This window comes from Fulmarus glacialis, unplaced genomic scaffold, assembly GCF_000690835.1.
Source record: "Fulmarus glacialis isolate BGI_N327 unplaced genomic scaffold, ASM69083v1 scaffold11679, whole genome shotgun sequence".
NCBI classification, from domain to species: Eukaryota; Metazoa; Chordata; class Aves; order Procellariiformes; family Procellariidae; genus Fulmarus; species Fulmarus glacialis.
In genome coordinates this window covers 28,975-51,242 of record NW_009232653.1, presented here as the reverse complement: position 1 = coordinate 51,242, position 22,268 = coordinate 28,975, and the positions used below count along the sequence as shown (strand labels likewise).

The window sequence follows — 22,268 nt, the reverse complement described above, 5'->3', positions numbered from 1 at the left end:
GAACCTGGGTCTCTGCACTTCTGGAGAATTGAATCTCAGCCAAGAAGCTAATACCAAATGTGCACTGTTGTTCCACTGTGGTGGTTTCACCTCATGTTTTTCTCGGTGGTGTTCCTGAGTTTAGGTATTCCTGCCTCCTCTGTCCTCACTGTTTGTTCCTCTGACACCATTCCCACTTTTCTTGTTGCAGGGATAGCTGGTGTTGGTATAGGGAATATGACTGCATTTAAAAAAAATGTTTCTAAGCTAGAACATTTCCCTGATCTCATTTGCAATTCAGTCCAGAGTGGCATGTGGCGAGATGAAACGAGGGAATAATTTAAACTGGGTTGGCCCTTCCTGAAAGGGAAGTGAGCAACGATAAGGGGCCCTACCCAGTAGAGAGGATGGTAATTTTCAGTCCTTTTCAGCTTTTTTTTCCTACTTTTTGTTCAGGTTTCCCCATTTTGCAGAATGCTGTTGTTACCCTCAGTCTCATAAAATGACATTTTGAGCCAAGGCTTTGGCAGTTTCATCCCTTACATAATTCCGCTATATCTTTGGCAGCACTTCGTTGTTCGTCATTTTGCTTTCGCGATGGTCATTCATAGGTACAGCTCACCTCGCTCTTAAAGGCAAGGCCCAGAACAAAGGACATCATCTCTGACATCATTGCGTTGTCAACAGCTTGCCAAGGCCATGATTCTGTCATTTAGCACAGCATGTTTTACACTTCTTCAGACTGCAGTGGCCCAAGACACGCGGGACTTTATATCTCAATCTAGGCATCTGTTCAAACTGCCATAAAGTCAGTCCTCCTGCTGTAGCAGTTTATTTCGCCAGATCTCCTTTTCGTTACTCTGTGAAGTACTGGTAGTCTCAAGCCACTTCTTCAGAGCTTGCTGTAACACAGGTTAATGCTGGCATTTTGGGACTATGAAGAGCCCCTAAACGTGCCTGCAGCAGGCGCTGTTAGTATTAAGCAGAGATTCATCACTTTTCATACCAAAGAAATGTGATTTCATCAAGGAAGCTTTTCTTGTCTCCAAGTTTGGACACAAAGAGCGATTTCCATACAATTTGCGTGCGTCTTTTTTGATTGCCTCCTGTGTGAAGCCTGAGCAAATGATTTTCTTCCATGATTTGCTAAACACTTGTCTCAATGGAAGTAAACCAGGAAGAGCAAGAAGTATATAATGAGGATAGCAGTTTACAGGAGTGTATGGAAATCTTCGGTCATAAGCAAAAGCATGTATAGGGTTTAGTCTTTCTCAGTCCCTTGGGGTACAGCCTCGTTTCAATGAGTGTGAATAGAGAGGTTCCTATTAATACTGATGCAAATTATGTATGTGCACTGGGAGGAAAACATACTCCAAAGTCTAATTATTTTATGCTAATAACTGAACTGAAAAGATACTCCCTCATTCCTGGCTAAAAAAGCAGCAATAGTTCAAATAATTTGCAGCAGGATGATCATTTTATCACTTCATTTAAACCAGCCTGTGCTCTGACCCAGTGGGGACAAGGGAACATTCTGGCACCAAAATCCCTGCTAGTGCACTTACAACTCCAATTAATGAGTTTTGTAGTCTTTAGGGGCCAGTTTTCATTGCTCTAGGCAGTGGATAAATAGAGGGGCCTGTGACAAATCTGAAGCAATTGGATGTTCTGGTCCCTTGAAATCAAGGCAGAAACCTCTTTGTTTCTAAGATTTTTGAAAATAATTTTAATTGTGCGGATGTGTTTTGGAGAGAGACTTGGCCAGCAGCCAGTGGGACAGGGATAGAAAAAGCCGCTCTGCTAAGGGGGTTGTTGAGAAAACCCATAAGGAATATTCAGACCACACTTCTGTGCCTTGTACTGCGCTGTCTCCGTGATGAGCTAAGGAGAGTTTCAGCTGGGATAAACTCTTGAGCGTATTAATACTTGTCTCAGTTTCACAGGTTTTTCCTTTCCTGCTAATTTTCTATGTGCTTTGTTATGTTGGGGCCGGCTCTGTGCCCCAGCATGGCATCTCTTCCCCACTTTGTTGACCCCACCACTGCTCTGTGTTAGGTCTCCTGCCTACAGTCTCACGCTAGATGTGATCCCTTTGCCAAATCGCTTGTGTCCTGGTGACTTTCTTGTCAAGAAAAGAGCTGTAGAAAAGTGCCCTGATGTGTATCTCTCTGCCTTGGCCATGCTCTCTCCCACGGTGCCGGGCACCAGGGAGCTCTGCAACTGCGCTCTCTGCCAGCTCCGTTGCAGGAATTGAAGGAGAACATTTGAAGATTAAAAGAAAGGATTCTGACATACAGCGTGTCGTGAACAAGGATCAAGGTCAGTCCTTTGGAAGTACCGAATTAAAATCTGATTTGGGTAAAGGACAGAATTATAGGACACGGGCTGTTTCTTTCCTTTTTGTAAACCAATCCCTTATTTCCCAGCTTTTCCTACTTTTCTTTCTTGATACAGAAGTTGTTCTGTAGAAACTGTTCTGTTTTGATGCTTCCTCTGTGGCAGATGGCCTGTCCCTGGCAGCTATACGCTGCTAACCCAATGCTGTACAGCAGTGATACATAATCCTCTGCTGATTTTATTAACGTGCTTTGTGACGGGGATCCATAAACCTCTAAATCTAGGAGCTGAAGAAATGCAATTGCAACCTTTACAGTGTACAGCGCGATCAATACAAATCATCAGTTGCTTCCTACTGGGCTGGGAAAGGCATGCATGGGAGCAAGCTCCCTTGTCTTTTCTGTCTAGTGTATTTATGGTAATAGAATAAAGAAGTAGCTGTGCTATAAACAACCACTTTGCTCATGGGTGCATGAGCAGATACGTGAATGTGAGCAGCAGCATAATTGCGGTTTTCCCTCTGTCATAAGATTGTTAAGGCTTCTGTTTTGTGTCTGGCTTCTAGTTATGAAATTTCCTGAGAGAAGACATTGTACAGCCCATGTAATTCCCACCAGGCAGCACTTTAGGAAGATCAGCGGTTTGCAATTCTATATCTCATCTCCACTGAGATAGCAACAGAGCTCTGAAGGCGTTAAAAATGGATAAGAAAGGCTCACTAATATATCACTACCGCTCATGCGAACCTTGAAGTTTAAGTATTGCAGGTTTGAAATATTAGAATAAGCTTAGACTTTTTGGCGGTTGTTGCTGTATCACTCCAGGCAGACAGCTTTGTAAAAATAGGCTTTGTTTTTTATTAAAGCTAAATGGGCCTTCTGCAGATGTCATTACCACCTGGCTGGGGAGGTGTTGACAGCAGTGGGCAGTAATCGGCGCTAGCAACCTGCCTGCATGGTGCTGTGGGGACTGAGTCAGAACAGAGACCGCAGAAGATGCCGCAAGAAGAGTAAGTGGCCATTTGTGATGGCCTCTTCTGTCTACGCAGGGGTGCTCCCTTTGACATTAACTGAAGGAGATGCCTCTTCAGGAGACATTCTCCCCAGATTCCAACTGCATCATTTGCTCACAGAGCAGAAGAAATAGGGAAAGGAAAAATTGTTTTGAACAATGACAGTGCAGAATAGGTTACAAAAGAGAAGGATTGTATTCGGTAGGGTACTCACAGAGTTGCGCCAAGAAAAAGAAATCAAAAGGCACTTGTGCCCTTTCTGAACCCAGGTTTGGGAAAGCCTGGATTCTGTGTGATGGAGCCAACCTTTTCTTCACTGTCACCTCAAGAGTCCAGGTTTTGAGGACCCACAGCTAGTTTTAAGTAACTGCTTTAATTCAGACTTTCTTAAATGAATTTAAATGAAATTGATTTTCAGCTTGGTTCATGCAGTGTATGTAGGACAATGGCACTGACATTACTCTGCCTGCCTTCCCTCCTAGTGCCATGATACCATTTTTATTCTGGGAAGTTGCTCTTCAGCTGAGATTCTGGCAAAACTTTTGTATGAAAATTTTTCACTGTCACTGGATCCAGTGGGACCCATCTGCTTGGAAGGGCATAAACAGCAGAGGAAGCTGAAGTAAACTTTTACTCTTAAGTCCCACTGCGTGAGAGAGGAACCTCAAACAGCTCCCACCGCTGTTACCGTGACTGAACGCTGTCACTGGGCTTGGGGGGCAGCTGTATAAAAATGCTTAATTTTTTGACTTAGAAGCTGTTTAGAAGGAGGAGGAGTACACACGGAAAGCAAAATAAATTACGTAAAGGATGGGGCAACATGCAGTTCTTCAATGAGCGTGACATTATGGCGTATTTACTGTTAACGTGGGAAGGGGCTAATCTGTGCCAGTAATTCCATGAGAGAAAATGTGAATTGTGTTTTTCCAACCAGATGTTTCAAGGCAAATGATGAGCTATTAGATGAAATTTGAGTGGGAAGGAGGTTGTGGAGAATTAAGTGGAAGTATGATGAGTTATAGCACAGGTCAGAAGCCAGCTTTTAAGTGCAGAACCACTTTGGAGACTAGGGGGTTTATTTTCAGCGCATGCTGTAGAGTTACTTTAAGGTCTTGTCCTCTGCTGACTCAGTTTCCCTAAATGATGATGCATACCTACACAGGCATATTGCAAGTCTCTTCCAGTCTGTATATATGCAGTACACTTAAATGTAATGTCTGTAAAGAAAACTGGCATATTCAGAAAGAAAATGCATGAAGTTAGAGGTAAAGCTGCTATAAATTATGCTTTATGACTGGAAATGCATTTGGGCATTAGCACAAATATTCACACATTTATAACAAGTCTCTTCTGCATCAGGGTGGTCAAGGGTATGCTTTGACAAAGAGAATAATTTTACCTGTCAGTTGAGTCTACCCACACAAACCAAACGGAACAGATTTTTCTCCAAGTGATATTTTCACACAGTCCCCACTTATCTGGAGACTTGCTTCATGAAATAAATTAATTTAAAATCAACAGAGTTAGAGGAATCTTTAGCCTATGAGCACTCCCGTTCTCTTGGGATGTATCAGAAATTCATCGCTTGTGTGGAAGCAGCAACTGTACTAATGGAATCTTTAAAAAGGAGGTTATATAAAGGTGGACACTGTAGTACCTCTCTCCTTGTAGCACCAGTGAGCTATTGTGGAGCAGGAGGAAAGTCCTTTGCTGGAAGACTGCCCAGGAATGTAAGAAACAGTCCAAAGTTATAAATGAGCAAATGACGACAAAGAGGGAATTATTAAATTAGAAGATTCAGCATCATATGAACACCTCTCTTCTTTGTACTGCACAGATATATCCAAAAGCTAGTCTCAATGCCAAAAGGTTTGCAATCTTAAAGATGAACTGGGCCTGATTCCCATTTAAACTAAAACCCTTTTATACCGCAGAGAGGCTGCAAATATAACTTAGACCTACTTTGGGTATCACCTCAAAGGTTGATGGTGGCCTTTGTAATAAACGAAAATCACTCCATGAAAAGATTTTTACTGTTGAGGAAGAAGAAGAAGGTGGCTTTTTTTTTTTCCCCCAAGCATGATGTTTTAAGAAAGGTATATCTGCAGTACTTGGCCAAGAGATGTGAGAGAAGGGAAAGCTGTGACTTAGAGCAACTGATTTTACATAAGAAGGGAGGATCTGCAGTCGATAGTGCCCTACATGCATGGGGCTCAATTTTCTTTTCTGTCACCAGGCATGCTGTTGTTTACACCTGTACCGAGAGGTGGTTATTCTGATTGATTTGGAGAGGCTGATCATTTCTGTGGCCAGTGTAACTGGTGAGACGTTGAAGTGCAAAAGTTACCCACAAGCTGCTGGTGAAGTGTCACTGTGGTTTGCCGTCTCTCCAGATCCACTGGAGAGACTAATGTGTGCAGTTGTAGCCCATCTCCAGGGAATTTCTTTCTTACAGAGATCTTTGATTTTGTAACTGAAGTGACTGTCCTGCTGTCTTGCAATGAGACATTGTTTGAAATATAAATTACTTTGACTTTTCTGCCATTATATACAATAAAGTGTAATGTCAATTTCTCCATGTAGAATAAGAAGCGGTTTTTCATTCCTTTGGAAACTTCTTAAGATTTCAGAAACCTTCCTTCTCTGTTTTTGGCTTGTCTAAGCAGTGAAAAAATTGGAAATAAGAACAGTGTTCCTAGAATAGCCAGCACCTGTGATAGTATATAGATCCCGATATGGCCGTCACGCCAAACTGAGGAGAGAGCAGAGGTGTGAAGCAATTTGCTTGTTCTTGAGGCGGTACACTGCATATCAAGTTATCCAGGGCTTTTTCTCTGTCTCGGTCTTTCCTCTTAATAAATTCTATCCTAGAGCAAAAAAAACTTTGTCAAAGAGTTTCAGATCCTCTGAAAATTTCTGTTCTACCAAATGGGCATTTTCCATTGCAGACCATCCATATTCAGCATTCATTTTACATTGCAGCCTAAACAATTCACTTGCATTTCAACGTAGAAGCTAGAGGAGCGCTATCGATTGCTTAGCTGAGCAGGTTGAATATGATCTGCAGCCTCCTCTTACACATTGATTCCTTGTCTCTTTACTCACTGCTTCCTGAATGTCACTGAACTGTGAGAGGCCTGCTAAATGGACAAAAATATTGATTTCTTTTCCCCTTCTTTTATTTTTGAAAGCTCCTTATTTACCAAGCACTGAACTAATATCGGGAAAACAAAAGGTCACAAAATAAGGCAGAAGCAAGTAGTTCTTGCATATTTTTTTAAAAAATATGAACTTGGTTGAAACATGAGTTCTTTAAATTGTGTTTCCATCAAGAAAGGTTAATCGCCTGAGTGGAACCTTTGAGTTCAGGCTGTTTGCCTTCATATTTTACTATTGTCTGATTGATGCTGAACTTCTGGGGTAGTTTCCTAAATGACTGTACCTCTGGTGTTACAGTGATTTTCAGTGTTTGTTGCAGAGAAGTTGGTGAGCAGCCCCAACTATGCTGGGTTTTGCTGTGCAAGGCAGTCAGTAACAGTCAGAGTTTAATGGTGGCAGTATTTTGTCCCTGGTTTATTCTACCAGAAGTGTGGCATTTTTGCAATATCACATCCGGAGAGAGGGGAAAGATGTTCAAAGAGCATCAGCTGGAGTCAAGGAAAACTGAGAAGACATCCCAAGAGGGATGTCTGGGGACAGCGTAAGTGTCCAGAGGCTTTAGTATCTGTTGATGGTCTAGATAAACTTAGTAGTGTTTGTGGAGGCAAATGGGACTGGTTAGAGAAAGGGGAAAACTAGGACTGGTCCAGAACCGGCAGGTCCTTGATATCCAGTGACACTGTTTCAACTAGTAACAAAACAAAAAAGAAACAGCAAGGTAGAAGGAAGGCTGAGAACAATGAAAAATGGACATATTTTGCAGTGGATGTGACTTTCCCTAGAAATCAAAGCAATTCTCATCCTGTCTATGCTTGTCATTATGAAAATAACCATTTAAAAATGTATAAAACAAGAGCGATACAAGAGCGATACACAGAGAAGGGCAACGAAGCTGGTGAAGGGTCTGGAGCACAAGTCTTATGAGGAGCGGCTGAGGGAACTGGGGCTGTTTAGCCTGGAGAAGAGGAGGCTGAGGGGAGACCTCATCGCGCTCTACAACTACCTGAAAGGAGGTTGTAGCGAGGTGGGGGGCGGTCTCTTCTCCCAAGTAACCAGCGATAGGACGAGAGGAAATGGCCTCAAGTTGCGCCAAGGGAGGTTTAGACTGGACATTAGGGAAAACTTCTTTAGTGAAAGAGTGGTCAGGCCTTGGAGCAGGCTGCCCAGGGAAGTGGTGGAGTCACCATCCCTGGAAGTATTTAAAAGATGTGTAGATGAGGCGCTTAGGGACATGGTTTAGTGGGCGTGGTGGTGTTGGGTTGACGGTTGGACTTGATGATCTTAGCGGTCTTTTCCAACCTTAATGATTCTATGATTCTATGATTCTCTGATCTATGTCAAGACAAAAGGCATCAATTTTCTGCATTGCCGTGGCTGGATGGAGTCTAGCAGCCTCACAACCCCAGGTTATCGGTTCAATAGCAGAAATGAGCTGTCCCCATTGCCATTTAAAAGTGATTCAGTTTTGTTCAGTTCATCTGACTTTAATTACAGTTCAAGTAGATCTGTACTTTCTTTTCACTAGTGAGGAGAATCAGCATTATTCCTTTTATTTTGTAGTGGAAAGTCACACAAAACTTGGTTACTTTAGGGCTTTAATAAAAATGTAGAAGAATGTGAGATGGGTGCTCTTCTCTGACATCTTCAGAGCTTCTTACCAGCAAGCAGCTGTCGGACAATAGGGGTGATGAGTGTGTACTCTGTGAATGGGATCAGTGCACCTCCAGCCTCCTAACAGGCATATCTCTTCTATGTTATGTGGATGGAGTGGACAGTAGAATTAAATGTCTTTCTGTTTACTTAGACAGAAATCAGAGGTGAAAAAGATGCGCTCACTTACTAACTCTGTACGGGGTTGGGGAGCAGAGGGGTTGTCGTTTGTGGATAAGACCCTGAAAAGTTTCTGTAGGTGCTTGATAGCCAATTCTTGTTACTTTTTAAAGAGACTTAGGGGTGTGTTTCACTCTGGCTCACTTGAACTTTTCTGCCTCCATCTTTTGTTGCCATCGTGTTTCTTTGGATATCAGAAATCAATGATAGCAACAGTCGGGACAGCTTTCCACTAGCTGAAGGTGGTTTATTTGACGATGCCTTCATGCATCTGGACACACTGTTCCAAACCACCTTCATGGGAGACTGATCTTCAGTACAATTCACAGGGCCCAAGTCTAACCATCAGCCTGACTTATTCAGAAATACAGGCCAGCACTTTCCAACTTCTTACTTCACCTTCAGGAGCAGACCTGTGTTGACCCTGAGGCTTTAGAAGAAAAAGAACCACTGCTTCCGCTGGTTGATCATCTCACTGCTATGTTTTTTTTGAAAAAGCCATGCAAGCCATGCCTACTATATGTCATAAGTGGGACTGCCTTTTTCCTCTGGAATTTGGCCTGAATTCTCCTGTTTTGAAGTTCCTGATTCTTGAGGTTGGGTGTTGTGTGTACTGTTCCACTTTTGTCCACCCGCTGGTATAATTTAGTAAATCTGTCATTTATGCTCAATATAACAGAGTCATTTAACTGCAGGAGCTCACCAGTACAATTAACCCTGTTCCGTCAAAATGAGGAGCTGATTATCTTGGCATTCACAGGAGCACAGAGCACAGTTAGAGTGCTATGGTTTCTGGCCCTCCCGGAGCAGTATTGCAGTCAATTGATTATTTTGTTAATTTGTTCTGCATCAGTATCCTGCTGGTTTATTATCATCCAAGTGACTTTATGCGCCATGCGTAAGTACGAGTATATTAAAAATCAATACTTGAACCTTTTTTCCTTGTAAGGATCTTATCATCCATCCTTGATACATGACCTTCATTCTGATTACAACACAGCTAGTAACTTTTACATTATTTAGTCACATGCTAATAAAGTAGATGCTCAGATGTTGCTCTCTACGTAATCCTGTATCCTAATGAAGAAGGAATAAATGAATTAAGAATTAAATTTTAAAAAGGCTGTTATTGCTGATAAATAAGACTAATTTTGAGACAGTAAAATTCATGCTATTTTAGTAAGAAAATCTCGTTTCTTCACTAGGTTCTAGTAAGTATCATGCTTCACAGGCTCAAATCATTTAGAGATGCAATTATCAGAAGCCTGAGTCTTACGAACGCTGTTTTTCCTGCTTCAGTTAGAGAAACAAGTATTTAAAAGATGGCATGAGGTTGCATTGTGCGTTGGATTGAGGGCTGGATTCCAGGTCTGAACTTGACACAAGTATGTGGGATTATGGCTGTTATAAGATCAGAATGTTTTCCAACGATCTTCTACCACTGCACATGCAAAGATGTTCTCTCTTGTATGTGTGTTTGAAACATACTACCTGCGACGTGATACTCAGTGCATTTATGTTACTGATGTCACAGGCAGGCCTGCTCTTCTTTAAGAAGAAAACCGTAAGATAGAAGCAGAATCGGATGTGGTCCCTCTCCCGATCTAGACATGCATGGGTATGGTATGGAATGAAAGCACAAGTTTCCAGCTTTGGAAAAACACCATTTTTGTCATGCAGATACCTAGTTGGCAAGAAGACTAGGATTCTCCTGAGTCAGCTATCTGCAGCCCTAAATGGGTAATTCTCCACTCAAATAATTAGATTTGCATCATTCTTTTCCAATGACAAGTTTGTTCTATTGGGGTTTTTTTTTTCTGGAATATATGGATGTTATCTGATCTTGGGATCATTGCTTTCTAGATGCATTTTCATCAGGAGAAAGGCAAGTTCTTTCTTCGTGCAGGGTTATACCAGGCAACTGAATGAGGCAATTTGTAGCTTATGTAAGTGAGAAGTTACCAAGGCCTTACCCAAACCTTTCAACTCATTTTATGACAGAAGTGCCTAATCTTTTCTGGATGCGATTGTAAAAGTTACCATCATTACTGAACACGAGGAAAAACTCCTTGTTTCTGCAGTGAAAAAGAGGCCTCAGAATTTCTGAGACTGTTACCTCTGTGGATGGTAACATCCTGTACGCCTTTTCTCCGTGTAAAACATCCAGAAAACAGCCTACGGAGTGGTTTGAGTTCAGAGGAGGCTATACCTCCTTGAGGGGTATATTTCCTTGTCTCAGGAAATTATAATATAATGTAATATAATATAATTCAAAAATAAATTATGTTTTATTGTGAAGATGGAACAAATCAGACAAATGAGGTGATCCTGAAGAGGGAAACCAGCCTGTGCTATTTCTGCAAATTGCTCCCCCGCTTCCTCTGGGTTGTCTTAAAGAAAAGCCAGGGCTCCGAAGCATTGCTTTTTAATTAGTAGAAATCCTTTTGTACTAAATCCTAATTCAGTGCCTTAATGCAGCAGGTCCTGCAGAGCCAGCAAGCTTGCGTGGGAGCACAAACACATGCAATCTTTTTCTCTGGCATCCCTCTAAGTGAGGGTTGGCTTCTGTTCGTAATTATTTTCTGTGGTGACAGCTCGGGGTTTGCAGTCGCAAGCAGAGAGGCAGGGGGGGTAACGGAGGAAGGCACAATGACAGGGGATTGCTCTGTTGTCTCCATGGCATCACTGAGCCGTATCTTAGAGGTACCAAACAGTGTGCTTATACCTTTCGTTACTGTGTTCAGATACCTGGTGCCACTAAGTACACCTCGTATGGGTCCTACTTAATCCCTGTCCTCTTTCCAGCTTATTTTGTATTAGTTTTTTTCTTTCTTTTCAATCTGCTCCACTGTTAATGAACCTGCACAAGTAATGGAAACACATGTATAAATGAAAGCACCTACCAATTAAATATTTTATCATTTGGTACCTTTAATTAAGGAGTTAGAATTCATGCAAGTAGATTTTTAGAAACATTTGATACTGCCTTTTCAGGGCATGCTGCCCCATCCTGCTCACTAGGTTTTCAGGGTTATAATGAAGCAATATAACTGTGAGGAAAATGGCTTTTAGCTCCCATCAGTTAGATCCCAGTTTCATCTCAGCCTTAGGCACCGCACTGAGTACTGTCTTTTGAGTCTCCTGCTTTAATTAACGGAGACAGAAGGACACCACCAAGAATGACTCACCTGACCTAAGATCTGATTTAGCCTTTGGATGAATTTCTCCTCTGTTGATTTTGACTGACACTACATGAGTTACTGCGACACAGCAGTGTAACTCCTGTATACGTCGTCTTAATCAGAAATGCCAAAGCTACACATGTAGAAGTGGTTCTCCGAGTTAATAGATTTATTTAATAACTATGCATTTTTTTTAAGAAAATGCCTAAGGAAATGTTAAGGGGTTTGCTGCCCTCTTGCTGCACCTCAGGGTGTACTTAGTTCATGGTTTTAAGCATTCCTCTTTGATCAAGAGGGCTAGATTGCCCCCCCCCGCCCCTCTTCCCCTCCATTAAATGCTGGGACTATCTTGGTTCCCGTTGTTAGGCTAAAGAGTACAAAGAGAGTATGCCAAACTTGACAGCACTTCTACAAGGTCTAGAAATGTGTTAGCACATACTGTAACAACAATTACAACTGTTCAGTGATCTCCTTTAGGAGTGCTCTTTTACATGGGTACAAATAAGATTATTATGGTCTGACGTGTAGTTCCTGCCTCCAAAGATAATTTTGTGTCTAACTTTTCTTGTTTTCTACAGTGCTTAGTTAAATGTGTTTGTGGATTTGCTGTGCATAAAGGAAAGGCTCTCTAAAAAACTATGGCTACTTGTGTTTCATAACCAGTATTTTTATATTTTACGCTTTAGCCTGTCTGGTCAGTTTAGTGGCTTTTTTGCCATTTAGTTTTTCTTGCCAATGTATTTATTTATCACTTGTTTATTACAAAGATAATCCCTGAAAGTAGATCGCTCTACAAGATGTGTTTTTTGAGAACCTCAGGAATATGATGAATGCACACAACCCCACATATTTTTCTCCCAGCAAATCTCTTTGCAAGGAAAGGCTATCTAATACTCTGAAAATGCCCTGGAGAAAAATCTGAAAAAGCAAAAGCGTGGTCGAGACCTGCATCCTCATTTTATCAAATGCCTGTAGCTTGGAACAGTGACATTGGGAATTAGTTAAATAATTTTAGCTTCTAATAACAACAGCGTTTTGGTATTGGCGGCTATGAAAAAGAGAAGTATGGCAAGAAGATCCATGACACTAATGATACCTGAATAGAGGCTCTTCCTTATGCAAATTCTCAGGTATCTAAAACATGTTCAAGCTGTAGCTTTTCTCCAGATAGGACACTTCTGGGTGTCTCTCTCCCACGTAGCCACTGTACTAGTCCTTGAGCTCTCTACATCTTTGCAAATTTTGACTGAAATCAGCCACAGGTTTAGAATTTGCAAATGAATGACACGGACACAAATAATGTGATTTCATAATCCTTATCTGTCATGAAAACAAGGCTAAAAAAATCTTTGCATCTGTTAAGTGGTTAAGACTCTTGAGCTAAAGATGTAAAAATTAATCCTTCCAGGTAAAGAAAGCTGTGCAACAGGAAGGCTTCAGCAGAAGGAAGCGAGGATATAGAGACATCAATGACATTGACATCAACATGAATGATCCTTTATTTACAAAGCAATGGTACCTGGTAAGTTTTGAAAGAAAATCACAGTAATCATAACTAAATAACTGGCATTCAAGCCATTCTGTGCTGTTGCAATGTTTTGCAAGAGTTCTTTCCAAATATGTCACAAGAACTTGGGAGTGGATCCAAGGCTCTGTGCTGTTGTTTTTAACTGTACCTCTTTAATGCTGGGAAGACCCAGCACATTTCAAGAGCTAAATTTCATTTCAGTCAACGGAAAGATCCTTAGAAGGCTTGAAAGAGAACTGTATTGGTGTCCTGTGGGCATTCCTTGTGTGCTGATGTGACCCCTAAAACTGCATATGAATCATGTGTTTGAGCTGTTGCCAGGTAAAATATTGTTATAGAATTATAACAAAAAGTTCTAGTGCACTGGCTAGAAAAAGTTGAGGTTTTTCTTTTCTTATAGAAATTTGAATATTAATTGATTTTCATCTATCAAAAGCTGAAAACTGATGAATTTTGGCTTAAGCTAATGTCAAAAGAAATTAACATTTTGCTAAATTGTTTCATTTTTAATGTGTCATATTTTATAGGGAGAAGTCTTTAGTCATGAAAGAAAAATTAATTTTTTACATAAAAGTTGCCAGAATGATATTTTTCTATTTAAAAAGCTGATAAAGTAATTCCAGTCAGTTTTAATATTGCAACCTATTTATGATAAAATACTTAGTAAATGCAGTACTGCCTTGTTAACTTAAGAAGGGTCTTTTTGCTTAAGAATAATGTTTCTTATTCTCTTTCCTTTTAATCCATTTCTTATGTCTTATGAATCCATCCAATATGGCTATTTTGGTTTTTTTTTTTTCTCTAAGACAAGAGTTTTCAGATGAATGGGGGCACATTAGCATGAATTGAGACTTCATCTTTGGTGAGGCGATAAACTAAAGTGTGGATTAATTCACTTCTTTCTGGTACTTCAATCAAAATTTTGCGGTGATAAAAATAACAAAATTTTTATGAAGCTATACATTTTTTAGATTATAAAATACACTAAAATGTGTTTTGAAATGAGATGCGTCTGACACAAAATTGAAAAAAATTCTGAACAGGAAAAGCCATACTATTTTTCCCACAGAACTTGAGAAATTTGCAAATAAGGTTGGTGAACATGAGTAATGCCTGAAGATACAAGGGGTTGCCTGTACTGCAGAACCATAGAATCACACACACAAGGTTGGAAAGGACCCTTGAAGTTCATCTAGTGAACTTTTCTGCTTAAAGAAGGGCTAACTTGGTTATCAAAGAAGTTGTTGCTGGTACTAAAACCATGATCATGAATTTCAATAGATCCTTGCTTTCAAGAAAAAAGCATTTCCTGCACATAAAAAAAGTCCTCTGTAAAATCGATTGATCTAACTTTTGTTTGAATTGACCCACTGCCCTCACACGCTTAAGTAGAAAAGTCCTTTTTTTGGCTCCAAAAGATTCAGTGTTTAATCAAATCTTGTAAACCACAAAGAAGTGAATTTCCCAGGGTTTTTTTTCCCCCCCGCCCCGTTTTACCACTGCATTATTGCAGTCAATATGATTAGGTACAGATGTGTACTCCAAAGCAAATGGCATGTGTTTGCCATACCAAAGATACATGCAAAGATATCAATAAAAATTCAGTGGCTGTGGAAACATGCCACTATTACTTTATCTATTAAGTAAAAAAGCTATTCTTCCTTTTTCACTGATGTATTAGATTAACACTGGTCAAGCAGATGGGACTCCTGGCCTTGACCTTAATGTAGCTGAAGCATGGGAGCTGGGATACACGGGGAAGGGAGTTACCATAGGAATTATGGATGATGGTGAGTGAAGACTGCATGCTAATTTAGTATTTTTAAGTAGCTTTTTCCATGTAATCAAAGTCAAAAAAAGATTAAAAAGTAATAATGGATTGCTTATAGTAGTGAGACTACCAGCCTCCATAAAGACTTTGAGATCTTCAGGGAAAATATGTTATAAAGACTTCATTAGGGATACTGAAGCATGGATATCCAAGCATTGCAAGTAGCTTGCAATTACCACTCAGATATCTTCCAGGGCATGCTATAATGGCCATTAAGCCAAAGGAAAGACTCCCCTTGACTTCTGTAGGCACTGACTGGGGGATGTAATTGCTATGCAAAAAGTACTTAAGAAAACGTTTTCTGGGTTACATTATTCTCAAAGTCATATTTGATAGCTGAAGTAATTAAACACTTTCATGCTGAATGTCAATAAAGACCTGCATATTAAAAATATTACTAATTTGACGCTAAGTTCAGGGAAGATCAAGATAAAAGGTACAGTTGAAGTCACAGCTGTTCTATTCATGGGTTCCTTGCTGAAATACAGGAATTCTGTGCAGTCTCTCAACGCTTTTCTTTGGGCTAAATTTTGAATGTTTTCCTTTTATGGTGACTGAATAATGTTAAAAATAAATAAATAGAATGTCTGGATCCACATATGTTTTCTAGGATCAACTGAGATCTGTCCTCACTTACTTCTGTTCCTCATCTGCTTACTCCTAAGACAAGGTTTTTGTGGAAGTAAAAAAGTAGACTCAGGCATTTGTATATTGATGAGAGATCCATCTCACGTGAGAGATGATCTCTCATGTGATGTCATGAGAAATCACAATTTCACTGATCCCACAGAGGCAGGACTTAGCTTTCAGAATAGCGAGGCATGACTGTGATGGGGCTGATGACAAACTATTTGAGCTTCAGGTCAAATAAAGCTGGCCCATCAGATACAGCTTTTAGAGAAGGGGGTAAGTTGCCTTATATTCACTTCTAGTAACTCTGGAAGAGAGCACCTGAATAACATGATTCTTCATTGAGACTTCTGTTGTCTGTCTACCGTTTGGATCAGTAAGGCTCTCCACAGATACAAGGGTCTCTTCATGTGGACCTAGTGCTAAGGACCCTACATAATGGGAGGTAATAGTTTCGTCAGAATAACGGCGATCATATGACATTTTCCTTGCAGATAAAATTGAGCGTGTAGTAGCGTGGTGGTTGGAGACACAGGGCAGAGTAATGATCAAAATGTGACATGAGATTGGTGGCCATTTCTTTGTATGTTTTAACTGGATATGTAATAGGTCAGCTTATCCCATCTGAGTGTAGATCTGCTGCTTCTGTTAGACCATCCTCTGGGATTTGTATATTTGCCATATGTAGAAAGATAGCATACATTAGAATGAGTATATTCAGCACCATTGCCCTGTTACAATCTTTAGCACACTACCAAGGTGTGAAGCCTACGCTCAGATATGTGCTAAAATGGTCTAATCCAACACGAAAAGTTCTCTTTCATACACATCATCTAAAATGTTTGCCGTAGTGATCTCCCCAAGTCTAATTTAGGTAATTTTCTGTCTACTTAGTTTACAATTTTCAGTGGTTAAAAATACTGCTTTTTATATCCTGTACTGATCCAGTGCGTACCGATCCTGTTAGCTTTGGTATGCTTTGAGAGGATAGAACTTGTATAAAGATAAATTGTGATTTAAACTAATCTTAATAAGTAAATATGATCTAGTCTACAGAACAGGTCAATAAATTTTGTTGCTGAGCTCACCTTTTCAATTGGCACCTAGATTTTGACATAAATGATTGAAAACTCCTAGCTGGGACTGCATCAGAAATGGTAAACTAGTTTAAAAGTCCACACTTAAAAACTGGAATCTCACTTCAATCAGTTGCATTATTTGCCATGATCATTTATCTATGGTTGCAAAGGAATCTTGTTTTGTTCTGTGATCATTAGAAAATCTTTTCTGAAACTCTTAACCTTTGGTTTCTGTTCTGGCATTATCTTACTGCAGGAATTGATTATCTGCATCCTGATCTTGCATCAAATTATGTAAGTACATGCTGATCTTCTCTGTAAAATGTGGATTTTCTTATTGTTATAGTCCCTCTGCTACAAAAGTTTAAATAATGAGTGGAACAACAGTACAGTTGAACTGCTGATCTTAGAGATGATACATTTCACATTGAAAGAAGCAGACTAAAAATGGGACTGCCTGTGCAAGGAATGGAAAGGTGACAAGGCTCTTTGTGGAGGAGTGGCAGTGCTGCCTCACATTAAATAAACTGCAGCTTGCAATATTGCATTTAGGACAGAAATGAGTAACCTGGGAATTGGCTCTAAATCCTGCTATTAAGATGCAGAATGCACCTGTCACTTGGAGGGCCACGGAGCTGTGGGCTGTGGCAAGGCATGTATTAGCCTTTGAAACCTCCAGGAACAGCTTAATTCTTTTAGAACAGGTGATTTGATCCAGTGCTTCAATGCATGTGCAGGGCAGATTGTGTATTCTCAGCACACACTGTGTCAACTGATTGTTCCTCAAACCTACGTCAGGCTTCAGACCTTCGGACTAGAGGATTTTTATCTTTCTTAATAATTCCAGGCGCTCCTCAACCCCCCGTTGACACTAGCACTCCCGTCTCCAGGCATCTACGAGGGCTCCCATGGACTGTAGGTTGCCTTTGTGGTATGCTGCTCTCACACTGCACTTGTGGCAGTCCGTTGGGCAATGGAAGCTGTGGCTCCTTGCCGGTGAGGTTACAGTGTCTCTGCTTTAGGTCTTGCTATTCTCCTACAGTCAGTGGCTTCCTGAAGGAAGCCCAGGCTTCTTCAGCTGAGCAATGTGGTTTAGTTTGCAATTGCAATTAAATGAAAAGAACAAAAAAGAAATTTTTTGTTCAACTAGAACAACTAGAAATTTTTGTTCAACTTTGAACAACTAGAAATTTTGGTAAAAACATGAGCCATTCAGAACAGCTCCAAAATGAGAAAGAGTAAGACAATTATTTTTACGTACTTGCAGTTTGGAAAATAATAACACACAGAATGAAAATCTATTTGTTGTTGCAAGTAGAAAAGCACATTTGGTAGAGAATAAATGGATTTAGAAAGTGTTTACTTTGGACAAGGAATTTGGGAAATAGCTGACCACAGAGGTAAAGTGCAGGATAGCCAGTTTTGCTCCTTATGAACTGGCTTAATAACTTGATAGCAGCTAATTAAACCCTGTGCCGTGACTGCAAAATTCTCTCCCAAGAGGAGTAACTCAGTAGGATGTTCCCATAAATTGATACAAATGAAGAAGTTTGTAAAAGGCAGCCTTTTTCTTTGTGGGAATTGTGCTCTGTGTGTATGTTCTAGCATATGATCTGGGCAAAGCATGCGCTTTTTACTCACTTTTCAGCAGCAGGCATGGACAAAGTATGTGGGAATATTCTGGTTCTAAAAATCATGTTTCAAATAAAAAGCAAAAAGTGTATATACCATATCTGATAAAATGTCAAATGGGAACAGTTAGCAGGCCCAGAAGCCAAAAATAGATTTCTCAGTAACACAGTGTTTTCTCTTCCAATTCTAAAAATATTTTCTGTTTGATGGATAAATATTTGTCAGGCTTAGCAGAAATGTATTGTTTTTAGAGTGGCAATAGTGAGTGTTCTGGAAATTAATGGAAAATGGCATGGAGAATGACAATGCACAGACATGGTGCTAGAAATCAGAAAATAGCGGAGCTGGAGAGATATCTGAGAGTTCAGAAGAGAAATACTGGGATGAAAATTGGAGAAGAAAAGCTGTCTGGGTATGGAGACAACAAACCTTTAATGGCAGTCGTGAAAGACTTGTGAGGGTACTGATTTTGAGATGAGAATCTGAAAAGGTTTGTGTAGGGATGACTTTGTCCAAGCAAGGAGCGGTCCAGTAGTGGAGGAATGATCAGGCTGTGGAGGGACAAAAGAAGATTGCCTGGCCAGTGCAAAATGGAGAATTAGGCATGGCTTGTGCAGTGCAGATCAAAGCCAGACACAGGGGACAAAAGACTTGAGGAATGAGTGGTTGGTAAAGGAGCAGCAGAAACCCCATCTGAAAGATCGAAGTCTTAAAGGAGATACCACTGCAATGCTTTTCATACAGAAATACAAAAATATGAGCTATCACATGAAATCTGTGGTTCTAGGCTGTCACAGCATCGGGGGGGGGGAGGAAAAAAAAGCTTCAGTTTGTATAGTTCATCTTTTTTGCCTAAGGTTCACTTTTAATTCCGTGCTGAATATACCAGAGGACACAGCAAGGAAACGTGCTGTTAAATTAGCACATTATATGCAAGGTAACCAGTAAAAGGGTAAACTTGGTAACCAGTAAGAGGTGCTGGCACCTCCTCACGCAGAGCCAGCTGCAGTTGCTGTGTCTGAGAGGTGGCTGGCTGAAGGGCAAGGTTGACCTCTGCTCCCGCTGGTAAAATCTGCCATCTCCTCCCTTGCCCAAGTATAGCACAGCGGTTGCAGGGCTTGGTTCACCTGCACTTTGCCTCTCCTCCTCTTGCTGCAAGGCTGTGCAGGCCTCCTAGAGTCCTAGGAGATCCTGCTCTGACAGCATCTACTGTGTCTCAGAGACCACGGGGGCCTTTTTTCCCAGTAGGTAGTAATTTGGCCATGAACTAAAGACAAGGACTTAAATTCAGCTGAAGAAAAGATCAGTTTAGACCTAAAAATGAAATGAAACGACTCTCTTGGGAATGAGTTGTTAACTCGCTTCGGGGCTGGTATAGCAATTGCAGTCATCCTTGTACAATTCCTGTTCCACATGTTTGGTATTTCATGACATTTGCACTTTGGGGCAGCTTTCTTTTAAGTTATATTGTTTATGTTGAGGAAATTAAAAGCCTACAGCTTATGTTTCTCAAGTCTGTAAATGCCTGCATACCCTGGCAACGTCTGTACATCTTGCTTGGAAAATTGGGAACAGTTAGAAAGTCTCTCAAAGGTGGTGTGTTTGGCACTGCAGCATTTTCAAGTATAAAAACTTGGCTTTGATTACTCCGTTTAATTTGGCTTTTATGTTTTTGACTTGCTGGTTTTCTTGCTTGAATAGTTTAATGGGGGTTAGCACTTAGACAAAAAGGGGGGTCAGGGAAGAGAAAGAGCTTTCTCAAGAAAAAAACATTTTGTATTTTCTCCTAAAAATTACTGAACTATGACCTATCACATGGAGTGTACTCTATCCATATTTTTCTTTGCAGTTTCTGAGCTTTACTGCTTGAATCATCCATTTCTCTTTTTAATGCACTTCATATACATGGAAGGGAGTGTGCCTGCTCACGGTCTGGATGGACTGCTCTCCCAGCACACCCTCTCAGCTTGCTGCAGTATAGCTACTTGCTTTTCTGGGGTCAGGGGGTTACAGCAAAGCTGGAATTTTCCATTTTGTACTGTGAATGCAGAGAGATTCATTGTCAAACAATCGATTTTTTTCTTCCAAGCGTTGGAAACCCTGCAGAGGTTCAGCCTTCGGGAAATTATTTTTTTCCCACAAAGAGAACCCTTCATTATGAACTGATAATTAAAAAGCTGAAGCCTAATATACTCCATGGTTTTCTTTCAACTCAGACTGTACATACAAAGCCAGCAATTTTCAGGACTGACTTCTCCAAGATACAGCATCTGAGCGAGAAAGAAAAGCAAAGTAACAAGGGCTAGATATTAGATGAACCGTGCTGCTTTGACCCTGATGATCTGCCCCATAGAAATCCCAGCTGTAATTGCCCAAGTCAATAGAGCTCACCTATAACTGGTGGCGAGAAGAACATTGCCCTTCCAAGACAGAAATTTGTTGGAAACCCTCTGAAGACCTTGAAAAACTCCCAACGTCTCTGCACTATCATTAATATCAGCCCAGGGGATCCACAGGGAAAATAAAGCCAAACCATAGCAGAGTCGGGTTCATCCTTGTCTAGCGTCGGCGAATGATTTCAGTTAGCTTTATGAGATCCAATTCCTATAGCATGATTTCCAAAAGAGCCTGAGATAGTTACGCTGCCATTTCCTACTGCATTTCAAAGGGTTATTGAGCACATGCACTAGACACTTAATGTCAATAAAGCTTTACTGCTAATACATCAAAGGTATTTTATAGGCATACTCTGCATGCTGGCCACTGATGCTAGTACCTATTTTTAATTGCAATGTTGAAATAATACTAGAAAATTAGAAAATAAGGGAGAGAATAAACTGTTTCAGATGTTTTCAACACTAACTGGATTTTAGATTGTTTGGTTTCATTTGTTTTTTGGTGTTGCTTTGGGGTTGGGTTTTTTGCTAACAGGTTTTCTAAAATAAACACTAGCATAACAATTAAAAATTATCAACCAAAAACTGGGATAAATTCACAAACATCCTTCTACTAACACTGAAGATCTAGTAAGCACACTGTTTGATGGATGCTGTTAAAGTAGATTGTGGCAGAAATTTCATCAAGAAATTGTTGAGACAAAATGAAACGTCTTTTTTGCCGGGATAGAAGGATGGATCAAGTGTTTAAATGCCAGGCTGACTGATGCCTTAGCAACCGAAACTGATGGCCTTCTGTTGGGCTGTTTACGCTGCTCAGGTGGCTTTTGGCACATAGGAGGCTGGTTTTAGCATTTAGAAGATGATCATTCAAGACAAGCAAGGCAATGAAGTTTCACTAGCATAAATTAGAAGCTACTGGGAAGAGAATGAAGTTACCTATTTCAGACTTCGCTATTTTTTTCTGTTATTCTGTGCAGGATCAGCTTCTGGGCTCATCTCTCTGTTCTGTGCAGTGTGTTTTTTCCTCTGAACATACGAAAGGCTGAAAAAGAGATGATGCCTCCTCTGATAAGGTCAGCCAGGCAAATAAGGTTCTCTGTGTACTTGGAAGGCTGTGCTGGGTTTACCATGTGCAGAAAATGCTTCACATCTTGGAAAACATAATGGGGTCCCCCAAATAGTCCTCTCCTCCTCCCCTGCTCCTGACAGTAACTGTTTTTGCAGGTACTTGTTACAGTCGAGCTCGTGTGCTGCAGTCTAAATAAGATGACTGTATAGTTCCTCTTCTCTGCCTTATAGCTACTTAATATGAGCACTGCTAACGGGAGAGAGAAGGCATGGTGCTATGTGAAGGAGATGTCAGTGTCTACTTGCTTCATGAAAGATAAAAAAGTTTTGTAATCATAGATGTTATCAAAGCTTTCTAGCTTTCAACTCAATTAAAAAGATGGAACAGAAAAATGAATTTGAAGACTGTTTCGCCTCTGGATCATTTCATATTGCCAGAGGGCACAGAAAGAGGCTTTTTCTGCAAAGGAGGTTGCAACTTGTGAAGAAGGTGTGATTGCCATAAGGAGAGATGATCTGTGTCACATACAGAGCTCTGTTTGTAGCTGAAAACTGGGTTTCTCACACTGAAAGATGTTATGCTAACTGCTTTGCTAAAGCCC

General features: G+C 40.5%; 1 protein-coding gene across 1 annotated transcript in view; it reads left to right on the top strand.

Annotated features, from left to right (window-relative positions):
* Positions 1-22,268, top strand: part of LOC104082042 (neuroendocrine convertase 2-like) — a gene marked incomplete at its 3' end in the record, with an annotated part of 60,865 nt that overhangs the window by 17,699 nt on the left and 20,898 nt on the right. The window contains exons 3-5 of the mRNA XM_009585000.1: positions 12,908-13,021; positions 14,709-14,817; positions 16,824-16,861. Coding sequence (XP_009583295.1) covers positions 12,908-13,021; positions 14,709-14,817; positions 16,824-16,861 — 261 coding nt within the window. The remainder of the gene's footprint in view (positions 1-12,907; positions 13,022-14,708; positions 14,818-16,823; positions 16,862-22,268) is intronic.